Source organism: Portunus trituberculatus, chromosome 9 (assembly GCF_017591435.1).
Source record: "Portunus trituberculatus isolate SZX2019 chromosome 9, ASM1759143v1, whole genome shotgun sequence".
Lineage (NCBI taxonomy): Eukaryota > Metazoa > Arthropoda > Malacostraca > Decapoda > Portunidae > Portunus > Portunus trituberculatus.
This window is the reverse complement of record NC_059263.1, coordinates 5,895,231-5,916,204: the sequence shown is the minus strand read 5'-3', so window position 1 is coordinate 5,916,204 and position 20,974 is coordinate 5,895,231. Positions and strand designations below refer to the sequence as shown.

The 20,974-nt window shown below is 40.2% G+C and overlaps 2 protein-coding genes across 2 annotated transcripts; one reads left to right on the top strand and one right to left on the bottom strand.

Moving 5' to 3' along the window:
- Positions 1 to 1,298: 1,298 nt before the first annotated feature.
- On the bottom strand, positions 1,299 to 14,767 carry LOC123501598 (cell division control protein 45 homolog). Its single transcript, XM_045250533.1, has 13 exons — positions 14,631 to 14,767; positions 8,566 to 8,718; positions 7,536 to 7,673; positions 6,540 to 6,614; positions 6,006 to 6,194; positions 5,517 to 5,578; positions 5,152 to 5,322; positions 4,879 to 5,010; positions 4,297 to 4,557; positions 3,987 to 4,125; positions 3,698 to 3,903; positions 2,432 to 2,508; positions 1,299 to 1,493 (listed from the first exon to the last, which is right to left on the bottom strand). The coding sequence occupies exons 1-13, from the start codon at positions 14,679 to 14,681 to the stop codon at positions 1,429 to 1,431; spliced, it is 1,719 nt and encodes a 572-aa protein (XP_045106468.1). The 5' UTR covers positions 14,682 to 14,767; the 3' UTR covers positions 1,299 to 1,428.
- Positions 14,768 to 15,058: 291 nt separating this feature from the next.
- On the top strand, positions 15,059 to 20,694 carry LOC123501595 (ATP-dependent RNA helicase DDX51-like). The gene is made up of 8 exons (XM_045250525.1): positions 15,059 to 15,266; positions 15,732 to 16,931; positions 17,385 to 17,590; positions 18,093 to 18,452; positions 18,653 to 18,894; positions 19,103 to 19,400; positions 19,712 to 19,874; positions 20,065 to 20,694. The coding sequence occupies exons 2-8, from the start codon at positions 15,735 to 15,737 to the stop codon at positions 20,365 to 20,367; spliced, it is 2,769 nt and encodes a 922-aa protein (XP_045106460.1). The 5' UTR covers positions 15,059 to 15,266; positions 15,732 to 15,734; the 3' UTR covers positions 20,368 to 20,694.
- Positions 20,695 to 20,974: the final 280 nt, after the last annotated feature.

Here is a 20,974-nt window from a genome sequence, read left to right as displayed (position 1 = left end):
TTCCTCTCACCTTCTACTGGGGCTGTTTCCTGGTAGACTCCTAATTCCTCTCACCTTCTACTGGGGCTGTTTCCTGGTAGACTCCTAATTCCTCTCACCTTCTACTGGGGCTGTTTCCTGGTAGACTCCTAATTCCTCTCACCTTCTACTGGGGCTGTTTCCTGGTAGACTCCTAATTCCTCTCACCTTCTACTGGGGCTGTTTCCTGGTGGACTCCTAATCCCTCTCACCTTCTTCTACTGGGGCTGTTTCCCGGTGCTAAATCTTGTATTCTTCTGCTGAGGTTGTTTCTCAGTAGGGTTTTGATTACCTCCTTATACTAGGATCATAGTCCTGTGTGTTTCCAAACCCTCTTTTCTTGTTCTATAGGGATTACTACTTTCTTGGTACATTGCACTTTTTGAGCCATAATGGTGGCTGACTTGAAAATGAAAGATATGACACGGTCACTTGTTAGGGTGCCTGGTAGTGGGCGAGGCCATGGTGGTGCTGCTTCTGCCATAAGTTGTGATCTAGGTAGGGTCTCCTCACTAGCTGCTTCTATACCAGTCAATCCCTGCCTGCCAGCCATTTTGGCAGGAATTAAAATGGTTCCAGTATCATCTACCAACTATCTGGCCAAGAATAAGCTTGCTGAAAATGTGGCTGCAATTAATATCCAAGGCACCTTTACTAATGTTTCCAACAGGAGACCAATTAACTCTGAGGCAACCTCTACTAATGTTTCCAATAGGAGACCAATTAACTCTGAGGCAGAACCTGAGGTAAAGCAAGGAACTAAGAGAGCACGGGTAAGTGTCGCTTCCACAACAACAAATGTTTCCTCCAGTGAACCAGTTGGCGTCTCCCCTGGAACACAATCAAGTGGAGAGCTAGAGAGACAGAATCCAACAACCAATAGGAGGATAGTCACTGCGAGGAGAACTCAACCCCGACGTATCCTATCACGAGAATACTCGAAGAGTATAGAAGATTTGCTAGAAGAACAGAGAAACCTTCGTGAGGAGAATCGGCTGTTGCAGCAGCAGCATGCATACTACTCACGCATACACCTGGAGACTGAAAGGCGTTTATTTCATATTGTTAGTGGCTGAGACAGTTGCAGCTTCTTTCATGATGGATGGCTAATAAAATTACTTGTGGCAGTCAATGCACAATTGTCACATGATTTGTTTATAACTGATAATCATTGCAATCTGCAGAAAATCAATGAAATTGCCTTCTAATTTCAGTGTATAAAAATATTGTTTAGACTACTAATTTTAAATTATTGAAATGTTTTGATGAAAAACAAAAGGAATTTTTGGTATATTTAATGAAAAACACAACAAAATCTATTATACTGTATGAATTTGGGAAACCTTTCGATGTGAAAAGATCCTTTCCTTTGGTATTTTCCTCAAACCTTTGCTGCTGCTGCTGCACCTCTCAGCTCAACAGGGATATTAGAGCATCAAAGAACTTGCTGCGGTCCTCCACACAGAGGCGTACCACTGGGAGAGTAGCAGAACACACTGCATTATGATTATGAGCTCATCATAGTAATAACTTTACATTGGCATGCAGTAATGTACTCAATATAGTGTCAATACTTTTTAAATGTCGTGTAAAACAAATACATGCATATGTGTTTATATATTTTGTGTATTATAATCTACCCTTTCTTGTACATGATGTGGCATACAAGCAAATGTGAAAGAAATTAGTCCTATCTAAAAGATTGAACTTTCGTAATTTCATAGACAATTGATAGTAAACTGTCATTTATACATATGTAATGTGTACCAACACTTGACCTGTACCCAGTCAGCCATGTGAGGATGACTGCATACAGAGCAGTGATGGGATCGAAACCTTACTGGCCACACAAGATAGTGAGTGCATGGCATCAGATGATGAACTAAAGTGAATTATGACTGACCTTTTGTTTTAAAGCCACTACATCTCCAAGAAAGGGCCGAATGTGTGTCTCACACACACACACACACACACACATAGAAAGTATGCTAAGCATCATCTTTGAAGCTGCAGTTGATTTATTTTCAGATCATATGATGAAAGATACACTTGCATTTCCTCCAATGGATGATGGCAGAGACAGAGCCCCTTGAGCAAGCTACCCACCCTTAATTAGTAAATCCTGAATAGTTTCATATTGGGTTGACAAAAATACCCCATCAAAATTAGAACTTGACTCAAAATATACATACTAAGAGCACTATTTTCAGGAGTCTGAGTTTGGCACTTGGCATCCCTTCTATGCATAACAAGTTTTACTTATTTCAAATTGGGTATATATGCTATAAATATTCAATATATATTGGATTCACACTGATACCATCAAACTTTCACTTTAAAAATAAAACAATAGTAGACATCTAGTTATGTTACAAATTACAATAGGTATTACAAAGGAAAATAATTTACTCACCATTTGTATCAAAATAGTCCAGGTCTGCCTTGGCATTTGTCTTCTCAGCTGCCTGTTCAAATGCCTTCCCTAAAAGACTGTAAAAAATGGTCCAACAATTAATTTCCCATGCAAAACTTTCAAAGTAATTATCATTTTGCCCAACTTATTTTCTTTTTCTTACTTTTGATTTAGATGATGTTCATAACAAAGTCTCATAGACCAACATATCTCCGGTAGTTTTCTCTTGTTTTCCTCTGAATACCTGATGCTTAGATTTATTTATTTAGAGATCATCAATGCCTATAAACACACACTAGTATACTAGACTTTCAAACTTTAAGATTTAGTAAGATTCAACTGTTTCATTTACAACTGTAAAACATATAAATCTTTGGTTTGGTTCCTTATGGTTTTCATAAAGAATTAAATGTAGTGAAATCAGTTCAGTGTTTGAAAAACACATGAATGCTATGGTTTGATGACAATATAGAAAGAATCAATGGAGTGTGACTGCCTAATAGCTCAGAATTAGTAGAATGAGAAATGTAAGCTGTGGTGGCAACATTAGTATTCAGTAATCTCTCAATAATCTAGTACATTGCAGCAAAGACTATGCTGAGTAACATTGAAAGCCAGACCATGCATTATTATCCCACAAGAACTCAAAAATGTCCATAGCAGTTCATACAGATGACTAATATTTAATAATAACCAACTTGTCTGAATAGCTGAACAATAATAATGAAGGCTATAACAACAATATAGCAAACAGGTTGGGTCAGGCATTGGTTCCCACAATTCCTTCTTTCTATGAGGTGAATGTGCACTACATTATCTAATGCAAAACTAGATCATCATCAAAATAAGCACGAGAATTTTCACTATGTCACAAAGATGAAGAATGTATTAATATATATAACTGAATTGCTGGTGCTGGATGACATTGCATGATGCATTACAAAATGATGGATGGCTGAGAGATTACAGTGCAGTGATGCTAAGTGAAAAAGAAATAGATTATGACTGATATGTTGGCACAAATATGAGAGAGAGAGAGAGAGAGAGAGAGAGAGAGAGAGAGAGAGAGAGAGAGAGAGAGAGAGAGAGAGAGAGAGAGAGAGAGAGAGACCAACATCCCCTGAAGTCGATCACCACCACCACCACCACCACCACCTAAACAAGAACAACAAAAGCAACGCCTTCTCGGGTACATCGGCGCAAGAACCTTATAATGTGAGAGAGAGAGAGAGAGAGAGAGAGAGAGAGAGAGAGAGAGAGACTTACTTTTTATGGGTTTCTTCAGAGACCGGTGGAATGCCACACACTAAGCAGTGATCGGGTTCTGGGTACCTTACATCAGGAGTGGTGAGAATGAGAGGCAGGTTACGGCTTTTGCGACTGCGAGACGTTGATACGTGGGCACGCAGGGTGAAGGTTGCCAACAGGTTGAGGCTGTGTGGTGCAGCAAAGAATCTGGCATCTGGAGTACCCTAGAGGTCAAAAGGTTTTCAGTAACAATACTATGAATAAAGTATCTACATACTAGATAAACACCTGCAGTAATGCACCTCACCTGAATAACTGTAGCGTAGAGGAAAGGCCCAGCACAGATCACCTGATTCATGTCTAGGAAAGTTTGTACTTGTCTGTAGATTGCCTCCAGCTGCTGCTTGCGGAGCTCAATTCCGCGGTTCAACACTTCTGGCTTGGTCCTGTGGGCCAAAAGAATGCACTCTTCATTACAGGTAAGGATTGAAAGATGTGTGCTCTTAAATCTCCAAGTCTCAATAATCACTACACATCCAACATGTCACATGTGAATAGCATCCTTATCAGCTCATTCCATTTCTACCCACTCTCACATTCCCAGCCTTGTCACTCACAAGTCCAGGGCATCTGCAGCATCCAGGAAGCAAGTGGTAGGGGACTCGTCAGTGTCGGGGCGCTCCAGCAGGGAGGCGGCAGCGTGGACGTAGTCTGATGCACACATCCTGGCACGGAAGCCAATTGCGGCTGTGAAAGTCATGAAGAAGAGGTTCTTGAGCCCATACTTGTCTGTCTTCCCCTCTAACATCTTTTGGAGGCCATTTCGGAGCTCCACGTCCATCCCACAGTATAGCTGCCGACACTGGGCCAGAGGGAGCCTGGATAAGGAAGAAAGACTTCATAGAAAAGGCATAGAAATTCTTCCTGCATTCAGAAACATCAGCAGACAATTTCTCTCTATAAAGATTAAATATTGCAATTTTTGATTTATTCAGGTGTTCTACTTTGTTATTTTTCTTTTACTCTGTAGACAATAAAAGAATTTGTCTAAGAGAAAAGAAATCTAGTTTTCATTAGGACACAACTTTGTCCTTTATCATTGGTTTGGGAAGCCTTAATCTTACTAATACTGACAAGAAAATGACCAATGCATCCACAGTGTGGTAAGGTGAGGGCCAAACAGATGCAGGCAGACTTACCCCATCTCTGCCAAGAGTTCATGTAGCCGCTTCTCACCCTTTAGTGTCCACAGACGCAGGGCCGTGGCCAAGTGGGGAGAGTGCCGCATGCTCTCCACCAGACTCCAGTGCCGGTACAGAGCCAGGGTGAGGCTAAACAAGAGTTAAGGAAACTAACTCATTGGCAATCCTTTATTCTCTTGTTCTGTTCTAAGCTGCAACGGAAAACAACCACATAATGAAATGAACCACACTCATGCACCTTAAATTCCTTACACACGAACAAAAGGATACTCTTTCTCGAAGATAATTCGCAGGCTGTCTGAGGGAGGTCGAGAGGCATCTTCAGCTTGCTTGGGGTTCAGGCGTGACACATGAGTCTGTAGTGAGGCAGATGTCAACAGGTGCTTGCTGGGTTCAGACCGCTCGTGCAACACCATCTCTGTTTCCCCAATGATAGCCAGCCTGTGAGGGATGGAATAAATTAAGATTTTTGAATAGTAAACGGTCCCAACTGTATGATCTGCTTTTGAATAAAAATATAAAAATATCATTTCCAACTATAATGATTATTTTCTCTTACACACGTGGCCATTCCTCTGTCAAACACAGCTGTCTTATTTAGTCCTGGAATCACCAGAAATTATGCCTTCACTTACCACAGCAGGTCATTGCTGTCCTTGGAGAGCTTCCATGCCAATTCAAACATCAGCAGTGCAGTCTGGAAGGCAAGGACTTGCAGTAATGAACTAAGCACCAGCAGCACATACTCACTACCCCTGTGTATGCATCTGCAGACATGCGTGCACTAAAACCAATACAAAATGAAATAAAAATAATATCTTGAACAGGTTGAGATAATGTCAAAACTTGGTATCAAGTTAATGCAAATAAATATCACATTTAGGAATGAAGAGAAGAAATAATGAAGGAAATATGAAATGGAGAACAGAGATAAAAATAACTTGGGAGTGATGATAGAGCATCACCCGAAAAAAAAAGGATATTGGATAAGCTCCCAGGAAGAAAACTTGGTGAGAGAAAAGACATGCATTCTTTCTAAGATCCTAGAAAATTACATGGAGGGTGGACAGAGGCACTGGACAAGGAAAAACACAGAGACGAGGGTTATAGTGTGGCCGACTCACTGAACGTCCAAAGAAAGAAAACTGAGTATAATCAAAGAGCAGCTTGTGTCGCTGCTGTTCCCACAGCCGCCTCTGTCGCCTCTTCTCCAGAGCATCCTCATCAAACTTCCGCCTCTTTCCTCGCCCTCCGTCTTCATCATCACTACCTCCCCCTCCTCCATCATCATCACTGCTGTCCTCCTCCTCACTCTGGAATTAAATAAAATGACTATAAACACTTCACTAACAGTTGTGTATGCTGTCATTAGAAAATAATTTCACACCATGTTGCTTATGTGAGAAGGCAATCAGTAAGAATACATAAAACTAATTAAAACCAACAATACAAGGACCCATTGAGAAGACAAAGAGAGAGATAAGCATTCAATTAAACAGAGTAGCTAAACACAAAGAAACAATAGATGGGAAAACAAATACCAGATTTACCGATTCTTACAAGGTTGACGCTGAACACCAAAAAAAGAGAACAAACAGCAGACTTATTGATAAAATTAATAAAATATAGCCAGATGGAAGAGTCAGACCACACCTTACCTCATCAGGACGGAAGACATCCTCAAACGCAGGCACCTCCTCTTCTTCCTCCTCCATTTGAGTCAGCACCCGAACCTGTGATGGAGAGATGACGCACGAATAAGCAACATGGAAGGCAGTTAAGGCTTGGAGCAGAATAAAACAATCAGACAAAGAGGCAGGGAAAATAATAAAAACAAGGAAAATAAGGAACCAGGATGGAGAGAGAGAGAGAGAGAGAGAGAGAGAGAGAGAGAGAGAGAGAGAGAGAGAGAGAGAGAGAGAGAGAGAGAGAGAGAGAGAAAAAACAGTGAAGGTAAAAAAAAATAAATAAATAAAAATTAAATAAATAAATAAATAAATAAAAATAAAACTATTGGCAGTGACGGGTACAGACATGATGAAAGATGACAAAAAAGAGTAGGAGTAACTTATGAGAAATTGGGTAGACTTGCTGGGAAGGAAAGTAACATAAGGAAAGGACTGGGAAAAAAAGTGAGAATATACTGGAGAGAGAGAGAATGAGGAAAAGGAGGAAGAATATGAAGGAAAAAAGAAATAGGGAATGGTAGGGAAGGGAAGCAGAACAAGGAAATAGAGGAAAAAAGACAGTGTAATTCACCTCGGTTGCCTGCTGGTCACCCACACAGTCTTCCCCATTACGGGAGCGAGCTCAGAGCTCATAGACCGATCTTCTGGTAGGACTGAGACAACAACACACACTGGGAAAGCGAGGCCACAACCCCTCGAGTGACATCCCATACCTATTTACTGCTAGGTAAACAGGGGCCATACATTAAGAGGCTTGCCCATTTGCCTTGCCGCCTCTGGGATTCGAACCTGGACCCTCTCGAGTGTGAGTCGAGCATGCTAACCACTATACTACGCGGTGTGTAATGTGTGTGTGTGTGTGTGTGTGTGTGTGTGTGTGTGTGTGTGTGTGTGTGTGTGTGTGTGTGTGTGTGTGTGTGTGTGTGTGTGTGTGTGTGTGTGTGTGTGTGCATCCATCCATCCCACCTGGCTGGCACTGTAGATATTGCACACATGGAGTGGCCGATGGTTGTCTGCCACAAAGAAGGTGAGGTCCTCTGGTGGCTGCAGTGCCTCCACCAGGTCCACACAGCCTCCACAGTTCACCAGCACCACAACCTTCACCTGAGGAAAGACGACACTAAGGCTCGTATTCTCAAACACTTCTATGCTTCACCTCCCCTATTTTAAAAGGCTTTATTTAAATTTACACAAATTTTCCAAGGTGTTATGGTTCTAGAGGGAGTGTGACAAGATTTCCACGTTATTAACTGGGGAAATACTGTTGGAAGTCCGGCTAATCATCTCTGTGGTCTTGGAAAATAGTCGTGGCAAGAATACGGACCTAAACATTATCAATCACTTGAAGGGATCTACTGCTAGTATGGGCTTGGGCAATTGCAGTGGGGCAGTGTTTATTGATGGACCACAACTGATAAACTTCAATCACAAGTAAAGCCAGTCAATGTAAGGTTATGAACTTCCTACAGCTCAAGCTACAGGAGTAGAGTGAGGAATCTTGGAATACCACAACAGCACACATATGGTATGATTAACAAATTTTAAGGGAAGGTAAGGATTAGTATGCCAGGCCTTGTAAAGAACATAAATCAAGTAAGAAATAGTATACTCTTGCTAGTTTCCTTAAAAATAATGTTACACCTCCCTCCAACCCATTGCACATTTTCTGTGTATATATATACTGCAATGTGAATAATCTGTTTATTATCACTATTATTATTAGATCCCGCCATAAGATCCATGAAGCAAATAGCTGGTTGGCTGGGCAGGTACATTAATTCTACAACAGATATTGGATACTGAAATGCTCCATCCCAAATGATCATTAATGGAAATGAAGCTTCAGCAATTTTGGAACAACTAAAATTTCCACCATTACTTTGAAACAAAAAATACAAATGGAAGAGTATGTATTTCCACAAGGAGTAACTGAGTAAGTGAAATATAGCTAATCACCATGAGAAGATTCACAAGCATACACACTACACTTCCACACCTGTTCTGCATGTTGCTGGAAGGTCTCTAGGAGCTGTGTGCAGGTCTGGACGGGCACCACAGTGTACAGGATGTGATCTGAGCGGAACAACACCTGCAGGATCTTGGAGGCACAGATCCCATCAAGGTCAAAGTGGACCAACACCAACACACGCTGCCGGAGATGTATAGGTATTAAAAATGCCTCCAGAAATTAGCAAATGAACTACCAGTAATAGAGGATGAGAAATTAAGAGGAAATTAGAAATCTATTATGTCTAACATAAATGCAACATAAAATAGACAAAACAACCGTTAAGTGACATCACTAAGCAGACTGATATGAGAACTGAAAATCAAAAAAAGTGGAGGCTTTATGGTTTTATACCAAACAGGCTGGGATATTAGGAAAACCAAACACCAAAAAGGAGGATCTCGTAGAGTTAGAGTGGTAGGATTAAGAACTTCATTACTGCTAGTACAACTCTCAATGGAGCACAAGCTAAAGGATATATATATAAAAAAAAAAAAAAAAAAAAAAAATATATATATATATATATATATATATATATATATATATATATATATATATATATATATATATATATATATATATATATATAAACACAAGCTAAAGGATAAACAAAGGAATAAATCTAAAAAAAAGAAAGGAAAGAAAAGAGGGATGTCAAAAGACAGGAAAAAGAGGCACTGACATCACTTGCACACACAGGCTAATATGGTGCATAGAAACTTCATAACAATGGAACATTTATTCTTGATCTTATGACTAACCACAAAATATCATTAAACAATGACACAAGATGCACATGAGGCAGAAATGAACAGAGAAGTGTTATTGACTATGTATTGGTAAATCAAGAAATGTATAACATATATAATGGTATGCACATTGATGCAGACCAGAAAATAATAGACGTAACAGTCCACAATCTGATTACTAAAGAGCTGAATACAAAGTATACAAGGCTCTTAAGTCAACATCAACATCCATGATGGTACAAGACAACACTGCACAAGATCCACACTGCTTTTCAAAATAATAACATAACAATAAAAGAGCTTGAAAAGAAAGGAACGTGATTCACTATTGGTACTATAAACAACGTTCCTTCACTATGCACATGATGTACTTACTGCCACAAACTATAGAGGAAGCCCAACAAAACCTAAGATTGATAACAAAAGTAAGCAAAAGAAAAACCAATACTGTATTATAATATTTAATATGGATGTGAAGCCACAGGAGGTAGAAGGCATCAAGGTATCAGATCAACTCAAATATTTTCGACTTGTGTTGGATGATCATAAGAAAAACTACTTTAAAACCCAGAAAACAAATATGTTTGATAAAGCCCAGAAACTTGCCAACGTAACATATTCAGTCATTTAGAAAAGCTGTAATTAAATTCTAATTGGAAAAACACTGGAAATCCATTACTTTACCATATATTCTACATGGCATACATGTGATAAACCTAATTGAAGCATACTGAAAAACTACATCGAATAGAGAATGGAGTGTTCTGGCAAATATTAAATGCCCCAAAATATGCAGCCAAATGTATCCTTTGTGGTGAGAATGGTGCCTCCTTAATGAAGAGAAGTGTTATTGATGGAAGAGTCCAATACTTTAAAAGAATAACAAATAGCAACAATGGACTATTAAAAAGAATTCTTGACGATACAAGGAATATACCTATATGGACTGGATGCAGAACCCCAAACGATACTCTAATGAAATAAATACTAGCTATAATGACATAACAATAAGGCAAATGAGAACTTACAAGAAATAACAAGACAATGGGACATTCGTAATAGAAGGAAGGATTAGATAATAAAACATTACATATAGTATATAAACAATGGAAGGAAGACATCAGAGAAGAGCAGAGCTATGATATTAGACCACCATAAGGAATTCTATACAAGGCCAGAGCTGATTGTCTACCACTCCAAGACAGAAAAAGATACACACATGAAGACACAGCCTACAGGATATCTAATAAAAACAATGAAACCCTGGAACACTTCTTACTACATTGTCCTGTGTATCAAGAGGAAAGGAAAGTGTATAGAGTTACAAATAGAGGATGTACTAGTCAGACAATTATCTTAGGGGATTTTAATCTTAAGTCAGTAAACTGGGAGAGGATGGTAGGAGATGCTAGTGAAAATAAGTTTATGGAAAGATTTCAGGATAACTATTTAGTGCAGATGGTAGATAAACCTACTAGGGGGAGGAAGGTTTTAGACATAATACTAACAAATATTGAGCATTGTTTAAAGGAAGTTGAGGTAGGAGAGACTTTAGCAAACAGTGACCATCATATAATTAGATTTATCATTAATTCCAGTAGGGATAATATAGTGAATAAGACTAGAGTCCCAAACTATCAGAAAGGCAATTATGGTAGGTTACGTCAGTTATTAGGAGAGGTAAACTGGGAAGATAGTTTTGGAAATAAAACTGCACAGGAGATGTGGGATATTTTTAAGGTTGTAGTAAAGGGTATAGTGATGCAGTGTATCCCTTACAAAGATATAAGGCAGAGAAACAGGAAGCCATTATGGTGGACTCATGAGATAGGTAGCCAGATCAGAGAGAAGAAGAGGGCATATAGAGAGTTGCAGAAAAGTGGGAAGATGTAGATTTGATTAGGTACAGACAGGTCAGGGATGATTTGAGTAAGGTTATAAAAAAGTAAAAGGCAGGCAGAGATAAAACTAGCTAGAGCTGGGAGTAAAGATCCCAAAAATTATATAGTTATTACAAGGTCAGTGATAAAAGAAATAAGGATAGGATTGGACCACTCAGAAAAGATGGTGTAGTAGTGGATCAAAATGAAGACATAGTAGAATTATTGAATGAACAATTTTCTTCAGTATTTACTAGGAAAGAATAGGAAATCCTGTTACAAACAGTGCGACGAGTAGTTTAAGAGCTTTAGAAAATATTGATATAAAACCGGGAATTATTAGGAAATTTATTCTTGAACTAGACGATAGGAAAGCTAGTGGTCCTGATGAGCTACATGCCAGAGTACTTAGGGAGGGTGTAGACAGTATTTCTGAAGCACTTAAGTTAATCTTTGAAAGATCACTTAGGTTTGCTGAGATACCTCAGGACTGGAAGTTAGCTAATGTTACTCCAATATTTAAAAAGGTAGGAAGGATGATGCGAATAATTATAGACCGATCAGTTTAACTAGTATAGTATGTAAGATACTAGAGAAAATCATTAAGGGTAGTATTTGGGAGCATTTAAATGAGAATAGATTAATTAGAGATACCCAACATGGCTTTAGATCAGGGAGGTCCTGTCTTACAAATTTGCTCGATATCTTAGAATATATTACCAAGGAGTTAGATGATGGAAATAGCATAGATGTTATATATCTAGATTTTAGCAAGGCGTTTGATAAGGTACCGCATAGGAGGCTAGTGTACAAATTGAGACTACATGGGATAGGGGTAGGTTAGTTGATTGGATTAGTGAATGGCTTTCTGATAGGAAACAGAGAGTAGTATTAAATGGGGCAATGTCTGAGTGGAAGGAAGTGGTTAGTGGGGTACCCCAAGGATCAGTGCTAGGACCTCTTCTTTTCTTGGTGTACATTAACGATTTAGATATAGGAATTAGTAGCAAAGTATCAAAGTTTGCAGATGATACTAAGATAGCATGTGCAGTACAGGGTGAAAAGGACAATTACAGAATACAACGAGACCTGGACAGGCTGATAGCATGGGCAGACAGGTGGCAGATGGAGTTTAATTCTAAAAGTGTCAGGTTATGCATTTAGGTAAAGACAACACAAACTTTAACTATGAGATGGAGGGATGTTGGCTAGAGGCAGTAGATGAGGGAAAGGATTTGGGAGTAGTGATAGAACTATGAAATTTTCAAAGCAATGTTTAGAAGCAAGAAATAGGGCAAATAGGATCCTGGGTTTTATAAATAGAAATGTTAGTTATAAAAGTAAGGAAGCGGTGCGTAGCTTATATAATTCCTATGTTAGGCCCCATTTAGAGTATTGCATACAGGCCTGGTCACCCCATTATAGGCAGGATATCGACATGTTAGAAGCAGTTCAGAGAAGAGCAACTAAGATGATAGATTAAAGGAATTAAACATGTTTTCATTTGAGAGGAGATGTATAAGAGGGGATATGATAGAGTTATTTAAAATGTTCTCAGATACAAACTACATAGATGTGAGATCTTTCTTTACCTTAGAGGAGGGAAGTAGGACTAGAAATCATGGCAGGAAGATTAGAAAGCAAGGCTGCAGGTTAGATATAAGAAAATATTTCTTTAGTCATAGGGTGGTAGACTTCTGGAATGCATTGCCAGAGAGGGTTGTAAATAGCACTAGTTTGACAATGTTTAAAAACAGATTAGATAAGCACTTAAATTTATTAGATTTATAATTATGTATAGCACTGCATGATAGTTTTTATAAGAAATTTACTATAGTTAAACAAGACATGATCCCCATGTATGGGGATCACAGATTGTAGAGGAATTCGCTGCAGGACTTAGCCCTGTTAATGGGCCAAATATTTAGAATTAGTGTATAATGTATTGTGTACTTGTAAGTGTATCTTTAAGTACTGATGACGAGGTCGCTGTGCGACTGATACAGGATAACCTAGATGGGCCCTGGTGGCCCTTTGTTATCCTATTATTTATGTTATTTTACAACAACCACACAGAGAATATACTTAAGTAACAATGAAGTATTTTCTCTTCACTGAAGTGAACATATAAAACAAGACAAAAATACTGTATATGTGGAAAATTAGAGGTAGACTTCGAAAGAACTGAGCAGCACAGTGCACACAACAAAAAATCTGAAGCATCTATAAATGTTTAGACAGAGCAGATGCAAAGGCAATTCCATCAACCATCAACTGAACTGCTGCTCAACAATAACAAAGGAACACTCGCCAAAGCTGCTGCCACCATTGAAGTATTTTCAGAGATATTTTGCTGTGATTTTTTCTATTTCTGACTTCTTTTGCAAAGCTCAATACTTGATTTAATGTTCCCCTCCACCTAAAACCCTGATTTCCCACAGGTTCCCCAAGATTGTTAGAAATGAAAGGTAGGCATTTAAAAGGTTAACTAAAAAAATATTCATATGCAATGGAAAACATAGGTATATACCATCAATTAATTCACTACATTTCTCATCAGAATTACATAAGCCACATCACAGATTCCATGAAACTTCAAACTGACCAAAATGCATACAGATGAATACAGTGCATGTTTGTGATCAGTGAGAGATGCTTCAATTACTGTGTTTTGAATTAATACTGCAATGAGAGGTAAAGAGTGCCACATCTTGGTCAGAGTGAATTATGTGATCCACTTTGAAGGTCTGAATCATCCATGGATCACCTGGTTAGAAGTCAATTCAGTTGGTCTGCTCAACCACCAAACCTAAACCGGCCATTATTTCTTCTATTTGATACCTACTGAATTTAAAGAAACTGGTATACACTTCATCATTCCAACACACAACAAAATTTCCCCTAAACTCCCAAAAATGACGAGCGCAAATGACCGTCAGGCAGTTAGTGGCTAATCACCATCACCACCAACCCATACGCTCAATGCCACACAATCACCATCACTATCTTAATCCCCACCTCATCCAAAGCACACAGAAAATATAATCCTACTTTTCTTTCCTACAGTGGATAAATCGAGGGCGGATTTAAATACCTTGAGTTTAAATGGCGTAACACCAAATACCACTTAAAAGATTGCTGGGTACTGCACTGCTAGTTATCATCAGCTACATAATTAAATTACTCAGGGCACACACAGCAACAGGGGCTCGCCAAATGACACAAGTAAAGGGAAAGTGACAGTGACACGGGGTACATAACGCCTGGAGAGAATGACAGACCGTAAATGACAGTCAGGCAAGCTATCCTATTCTTAGGTCACGTATTCACCTATTCCTGTCATTTATCGTCCTCACACTGCTCCCCCCGCATGCTCACCACCTTTCCCGTGCTTAAAATGTGGCAAGTCAAAGGCCTCACTCACCTGGTTCTTAATAAGGTTGTAAAATTCTGCTCTAAGATCCGTCACCAACATTTCTCTCAGTTTTGGCGCCAACCTTCCTTCTGCCTGTCGTGGATTGGTCTGCCTCGCTGCCTTGTCCGCCCAATCACACACTACATTGTTATTTTCCATTTTACTACTTTATTTTCATCTGATATTTCTTACTGTACGATATTTGATTTTTTAGCTATATTTTTTGGAATTAGTTTTCCCTTTATGGTTGCTTTAAGTAATTGGTCATGTCGAAATTATGTCACTGATAAATATGAGTTGATATATTATTTTGTTTACTTTGTTCCATATGTTTATACTTTAAGATGGAAGTTATAGCGTAAAATAATGAAAAAGATTAAGTCAAAAAGCTAATATAGAATCAGTACATATTTTCTGGATTTATTACTTTACATCCGTCTGCTCACATTTCGCGACCCAAACATCTCCACGTGACGTTTTGCCTGTGTCAGTGGTGTGACTATCTACTCCTCTTGGCTCACCGCTAACCCACACATACTGGCACCTTTCCTTTCATCTGGGCAGCACGGGCATTTACACAGCTGACGGGGGAATACTGGGGTGACAGCTCCCCAATATACCCACACTACAGGCTAGGGAGGGAAGGCAAGTCAGTCAGTCATTCGGTGTCGAGTGCCCTGCTGTCAGTGATGTGAACTACTGTGCTTGAGATTCTGCAATGTATTCAAGTGAAAGCTGTGTATTCTAGCTTTAGAAGTAGTGCTGCCATTTCATTCATAATCTTTGATTAGGTGTGGTCTTATATTGGATTGAGAGAGTATGGAGGTTCTACTGTATTATCTCTCTCTCTCTCTCTCTCTGTTAGAGGCCTAATACATTTTTTCATTACTAAATAATTGGTAAAGATTTGTCTTTTACTGGTCATAGTAAGTAAATATTTAATTTTAAAGGTAGGAGTTGCTGGTGTTAGGATTTCTGAATTTTCCATGTAAGATATCTAATGCCTGTGTTTAGGTCAAACCCGAATCTTTTGCCTAAACATTTAACCTTTAGATCTCAAACCTATACCCTTTAGAAATACAGTTATTCATTAATCATGTGTTTCCACAGGTGATGGCCCCTATGGTTATGTTGGGATCCCGGGATGCCACGCCCCGTCGATACTGGGGCGAGGGTCAGGGGCCGACAGCAAGCCCCAGTCAGGCATCCCTTCTTCTGGCTCGCATCAACAGCCGTGCTCGGGAGAGGAAGGCTGGGATGGGGCAGAGGAGGCTGAGTGTGGGGCTGGGAGAGGAGCAGGAATTAGGAGAGGGACTGAGTACACCAAAACACACAAATATGGTAGTACAAAGTGTGACACCAAGGGAACAGATAGAGGCAACACCCAAGGATCACCCTGTTGATGCTGCTACTCCTGTGACTAAGGCCGAGCTGAGGGTGAATGGAGTGAGAACTGAGGAAACTTCTCCAGATATAGAGGCCATGAAGAAAAAGAAGAGGAAAAAGAAAGATTCAGAGGGTGAAGAAAGTAAAGGTGTCCTAGAAACTTCAGAAATACCAGAATCAGTAGGGGAAGATGGAACTCCAATAATCAAGAAGAAAAAGAAGAGGAAGAAGGACAGAGAAGAATTACAGATGGATGATGAAGAATCACAGTCTGCCATACCTGAAACAGAAATGGCAGAAGCAGAACTGGTAAAGAAAAAGAAAAAGAAGAGACATAAAGAAATTGAAAATGGGGAAGAAAGCATCAGTGCTGAAACAGAAAAGAGAAGTGCAATACAGATAAAAACAGAAAGTAAACACAAGGAACATGTGGAAATAAATGGTGAGAAGGCAGAGGGCTCAAGTGATTTCTGTGAAGACCAAAGAAAAAAGAAAAAGAGGAATAGAAGAGATGAAGCAAGTGAGGAAATGGAAAGCACTCAAACACTCACCACCTTACAGCAGGAAGAAGACATTAACTCAAGTTCACCAAGGAAGAAGAAGAAGAAAAAGGACAAGAAACAAGAACTAGAGGAAGAGAAGACTTCAGAAAAATTAAAGAGCACTGAAGTGCCAAAAATAGAAATTAAACAAGAAATAGTAGACACATTAGAAGAAATACAGACAGAAGGTAAGATGAAAGAAAGCCATATTGACAGAGATACAGGTGTAAATGAAAAGGTAGAAGGAAAGGATAACCAAAAGGCTGTGGTGGGTAAAAGGAAGAAGTGGAAGAAAGAGAAGAAAATGAAAGATAAACTCAACACTACAGAAGTTGAAGGCTTCACTCTCTTGACAGAAGTAGAAGAAACTAAAAAAAAGAAGGTATGTATGTCCGTATGACTTAATGTGGCAATTGATATGTGATAAATAGTGATATACTCTCTCTCTCTCTCTCTCTCTCTCTCTCTCTCTCTCTCTCTCTCTCTCTCTCTCTCACACACACACACACACACACACACCGCGTATTGTAGTGTAGTGGTTAGCACGCTCGACTCACAATCGAGAGGCCCGGGTTCGAGTCCCGGTAAGCGGCGAGGCAAATGGGCAAGCCTCTTAATGTGTGGCAGTAAATAGGTACGGGATGTAACTCGAGGGGTTGTGGCCTCGCTTTCCCGGTGTGTGTTGTGTGTTGATGTGGTCTCAGTCCTACCCGAAGATCGATCTATGAGCTCTGAGCTTGCTCAGTAATGGGAAGACTGGCTGGGTGACCAGCAGGTGACCGAGGTGAATTACACACACACACACACACACTACATACCTCATCTCCTTCCTCAGGTTCAGCGCACCTTACCACACTGGCTGGCAAAACCCACATTGATTAGCCGAGACTTGGTGGCTGGCAGTACTCCCTTGGACTCCTTCTGTGGCCTTGATGCATGCCTGGTGGAGGAACTCAAATTTCAGAAGGTCCAACAGCTGTTTCCGGTGCAGAAGGTTGTTATTCCTGAGATCCTGGCTAGCGCTGGACCTTTATCGTGCAGGTGAAGTGATGCTTAGGGTTACATTCATTGGTTTCCTGTGTGTAGCTCTTGTTTTTCTAGATTTTTAGGATTTGTGGAGTGAATGGTCCTCCTTCAAGCTGTGACGTTTTGCTGTTGCTACTCTAGACTTCCTCTTCCATCTTAATATTGTGTCTAATGGATTGGATAAATATTGTCTTCTTTCCTTCTTTAAATCAGGTGTTTTTCTTCATTTTGGTCTGTGAGATTCAGTCTTTCCTTATCACAGCTTTCAGAATGCTGTTTGTCTTTCTGCATATCAGTAATGTTTTCTTACACTATTTTTGTTCAGTTTTAAAGTTTTTCTTCTTTAAATTGTAGATGTAGTTTGTCCTTAGTGTCATAAAATTCTGCTTATTGCAACACCATAATGTTGTTCAGGCAGTTGTTTACTCATTCATGTTCCATCATTAGGTAGTTGTTATTGCTTTCCTTTCTCTTTAAGTCATACAGTGTCCTCATTCCTGACTTCTTCCCACTGCAGATATCGACCAAGAGACTTGTGTGTGGCAGCTCCCACTGGCAGCGGCAAGACCCTGGCCTACGTGCTGCCTCTCGTCCAGACCCTCAAGAGCCGCACCGTGCCCAGAATACGTGTCCTCGTCCTCCTCCCAGTGCAGGAACTGGTCAATCAGGTGTACAACGTTTTCTGTACGTACTGCAAGGGAACCCCACTGCATGTCGGCAAGGCAGTGGGCCTCACTGCCATGTCAAAGGAACAGGCAAACCTTGTAGAGAACCACCTTGGCTGCTACCACTCCCTGGTTGACATTCTGGTGGCTACGCCCGGCAGGCTGGCAGACCACCTCAGGATGACACAGGGACTGGATCTCTCTGCACTAAGGTCAGGAGTCACTGGCTGGCTTGTTGCCATTTTGTTTTGTATTTATTATTTCTTATAATATTAAATTTAAAAGTTTTATTTCCCATTTGAGCATAAACCTGGTGTTATGTCATGTGGAATTATTTGCCGAAATGCATGGAAAATATGGACATTTTTCCATACTTGGTTTACAGTGTTTATTTACAAAGAAAACCTCACAGGTACTTGGTGCTGGATGAGGCTGACCGCATGCTGGCAGCTGAGGGCGGGGACTGGATGCACCACATTGAGCGGGCCATTGTGGACCACCGGGCCAGGCAAGAAAACCAGCTGCTGCTCCAGCCACCACTTCAGCGTTTGTTATTTTCAGCCACGCTGTCCAGTGACCCTGAGCATCTGCAGCACGTCGCCCTCCACCACCCAAAGCTGTACACTGTGGCTGCTTCTGCTGCAGGTGAAGCAGGTGAGTTTGTATTGGTGTATGGCTTCTCTTGTTACACTACATCTAAACTGTTTTTGGCAAAACAACTGGATGGCCTCTGTTAACGAGTACATTGTCTTCATCTTGTCTTTATGAAAATTTAGCTTGTTTCAGTATAAGCCATGAACCATACTGCCTTTACAGTGGAAATAGTCAGATGGACTCCTTACTGTCACTTCCCTTCTTGCAGATCGGGACAAGTCGACGGCAGTGGTGACGGGCCAGTTCGTCAGACCTGCTGAGCTGAGGGAAGAGTTTGTGGTGGTGGAGGAAGAGGTGAAGCCATTGGCCCTCCACCACCTACTGGTGTCCGGGAAAGGGCGGCACAGAGTTCTTGTGTTCACCAACTCTATTAAGGCCACACACAATCTGGCACTCCTCCTGGCTGCCCTCTCAGAAGGCAGTGGAAGAGTGGTGGCAGAATTCTCCAGCAAGAGCAGGAAGAGGCACCAGGTCCTTTCACAGTTCAGAGAAGGAAAGATTCATGTGTGAGTGGTGGTGAAGCATTGGAGGCAACAGTTCATAACAAGTATTGACTAGTGATGTGACTGTTTACTAATTTCAGCTGCTTCAATGAGCACCTTGAATTGATTGATTGAAAACTCAATTCATCAAAGCAGATCTCAGTATCAATCAATGATTCTTGTCCCACTGTACTAAAAAATGTTTAATGTTATGATTGAAGGAAAAGGTAGCATTGTAGCAGATTTTTTTTACAGATGAAGATATAAATGATGGGACAAACTGGTCATTCTCTTACTTATTACATATTGTATTAACCATGGCATATATATCTCAGGTTGGTGTCCAGCGATGCCATGGCACGAGGGGTGGACATACCTGACATTGACCACGTGGTGTGCTATGATGTCACTGTTGCCTCCACTTACGTCCACCGCATTGGCCGCACAGCCAGGGCCGGTCGGCCTGGCACTGCCCTCTCCCTCGTCACCAAACCCATGGTGAGTCACTATAAGCGCTTCTACCTTCCAATGAGTAGCGGTAAAGTTTCATATATCAAAATATAGGAATGTTGTTGTGCTAACTCTTCTTTCTCAAAACTGAATCCTAGAGTGTAGTGTTGAATGAGAGAAGCAGCTGTGCACTCTCATACTCCCAACATCTAAAGCATCGGACTCTTCTCTCCCACAGCTTAGAGAGTTTCGTAGGGCACTGTCTGATGAGGGCAAGGGTGCATCACAACTTACTCTCTCCCATGAGGAGTTGGAGCCTTATGAGCAGCAGTACATTGATGCCCTGGCAACCCTCAAGAAGATGTTGGAGGAAGAGGAGCGAGAAAAGCACCAGAAACAGATTCATATTGGCAAAAGGAAGCAGCTAAATAGGAGGCAGAGGGTGAGGAAGCAGAAGAAACAAAAGTTGGCGGACAAAAGAAGGGGCATGAGGAAGTTCACTGTAAATGCAAATAATTTACGGCATCACAATGAATATTAGATGCTTACAAAATGTTGGGTATCATGTGCAGCGAAGGAGTGAAGTTTTTTTTTATGTGAGGAAGACACTGCAGGTTCCCTAAAAGATTTTAAAGGATTTAAAGGATAGGGACAAATGTCTCTATGCAACAATTTAGGAGTTAACCTACCTTGTGGCCACTGTGAATGGATGTGGTCTGGTGCAAGCAAGTAGTACAAGTTGTTGCTGTTTTTAATTGGGTCAGTCATGGTGATGGTGGCTGTCTTGCACTGTCATCCATGTCAGGATTAAGTGAACTGTGATTGTTATTTTCATTTGATCATCAAATAGATTGTATATGCCTTTTAATGTGCTGCTTTCATTAAAACCTTTTTTACTGTAACCTATAAGAATGGTAGAAATTTTGGAAGCTTAATTTAACACATTCTATAGAACAGTACATAAAGTAAATAAAAGAGAAACATAAGAAAATGATAATAATAATTTACAGTGCAACACAAGAGGTAAAATGTAAGTTTTCAGAAAATATACATTATACTGAATCATAATAAACTCACCTTATTATCTTCTTCACTTTCCCTCATCATCAAACATTTTCACACATCAACTCGTGTATTGTAATACTTTG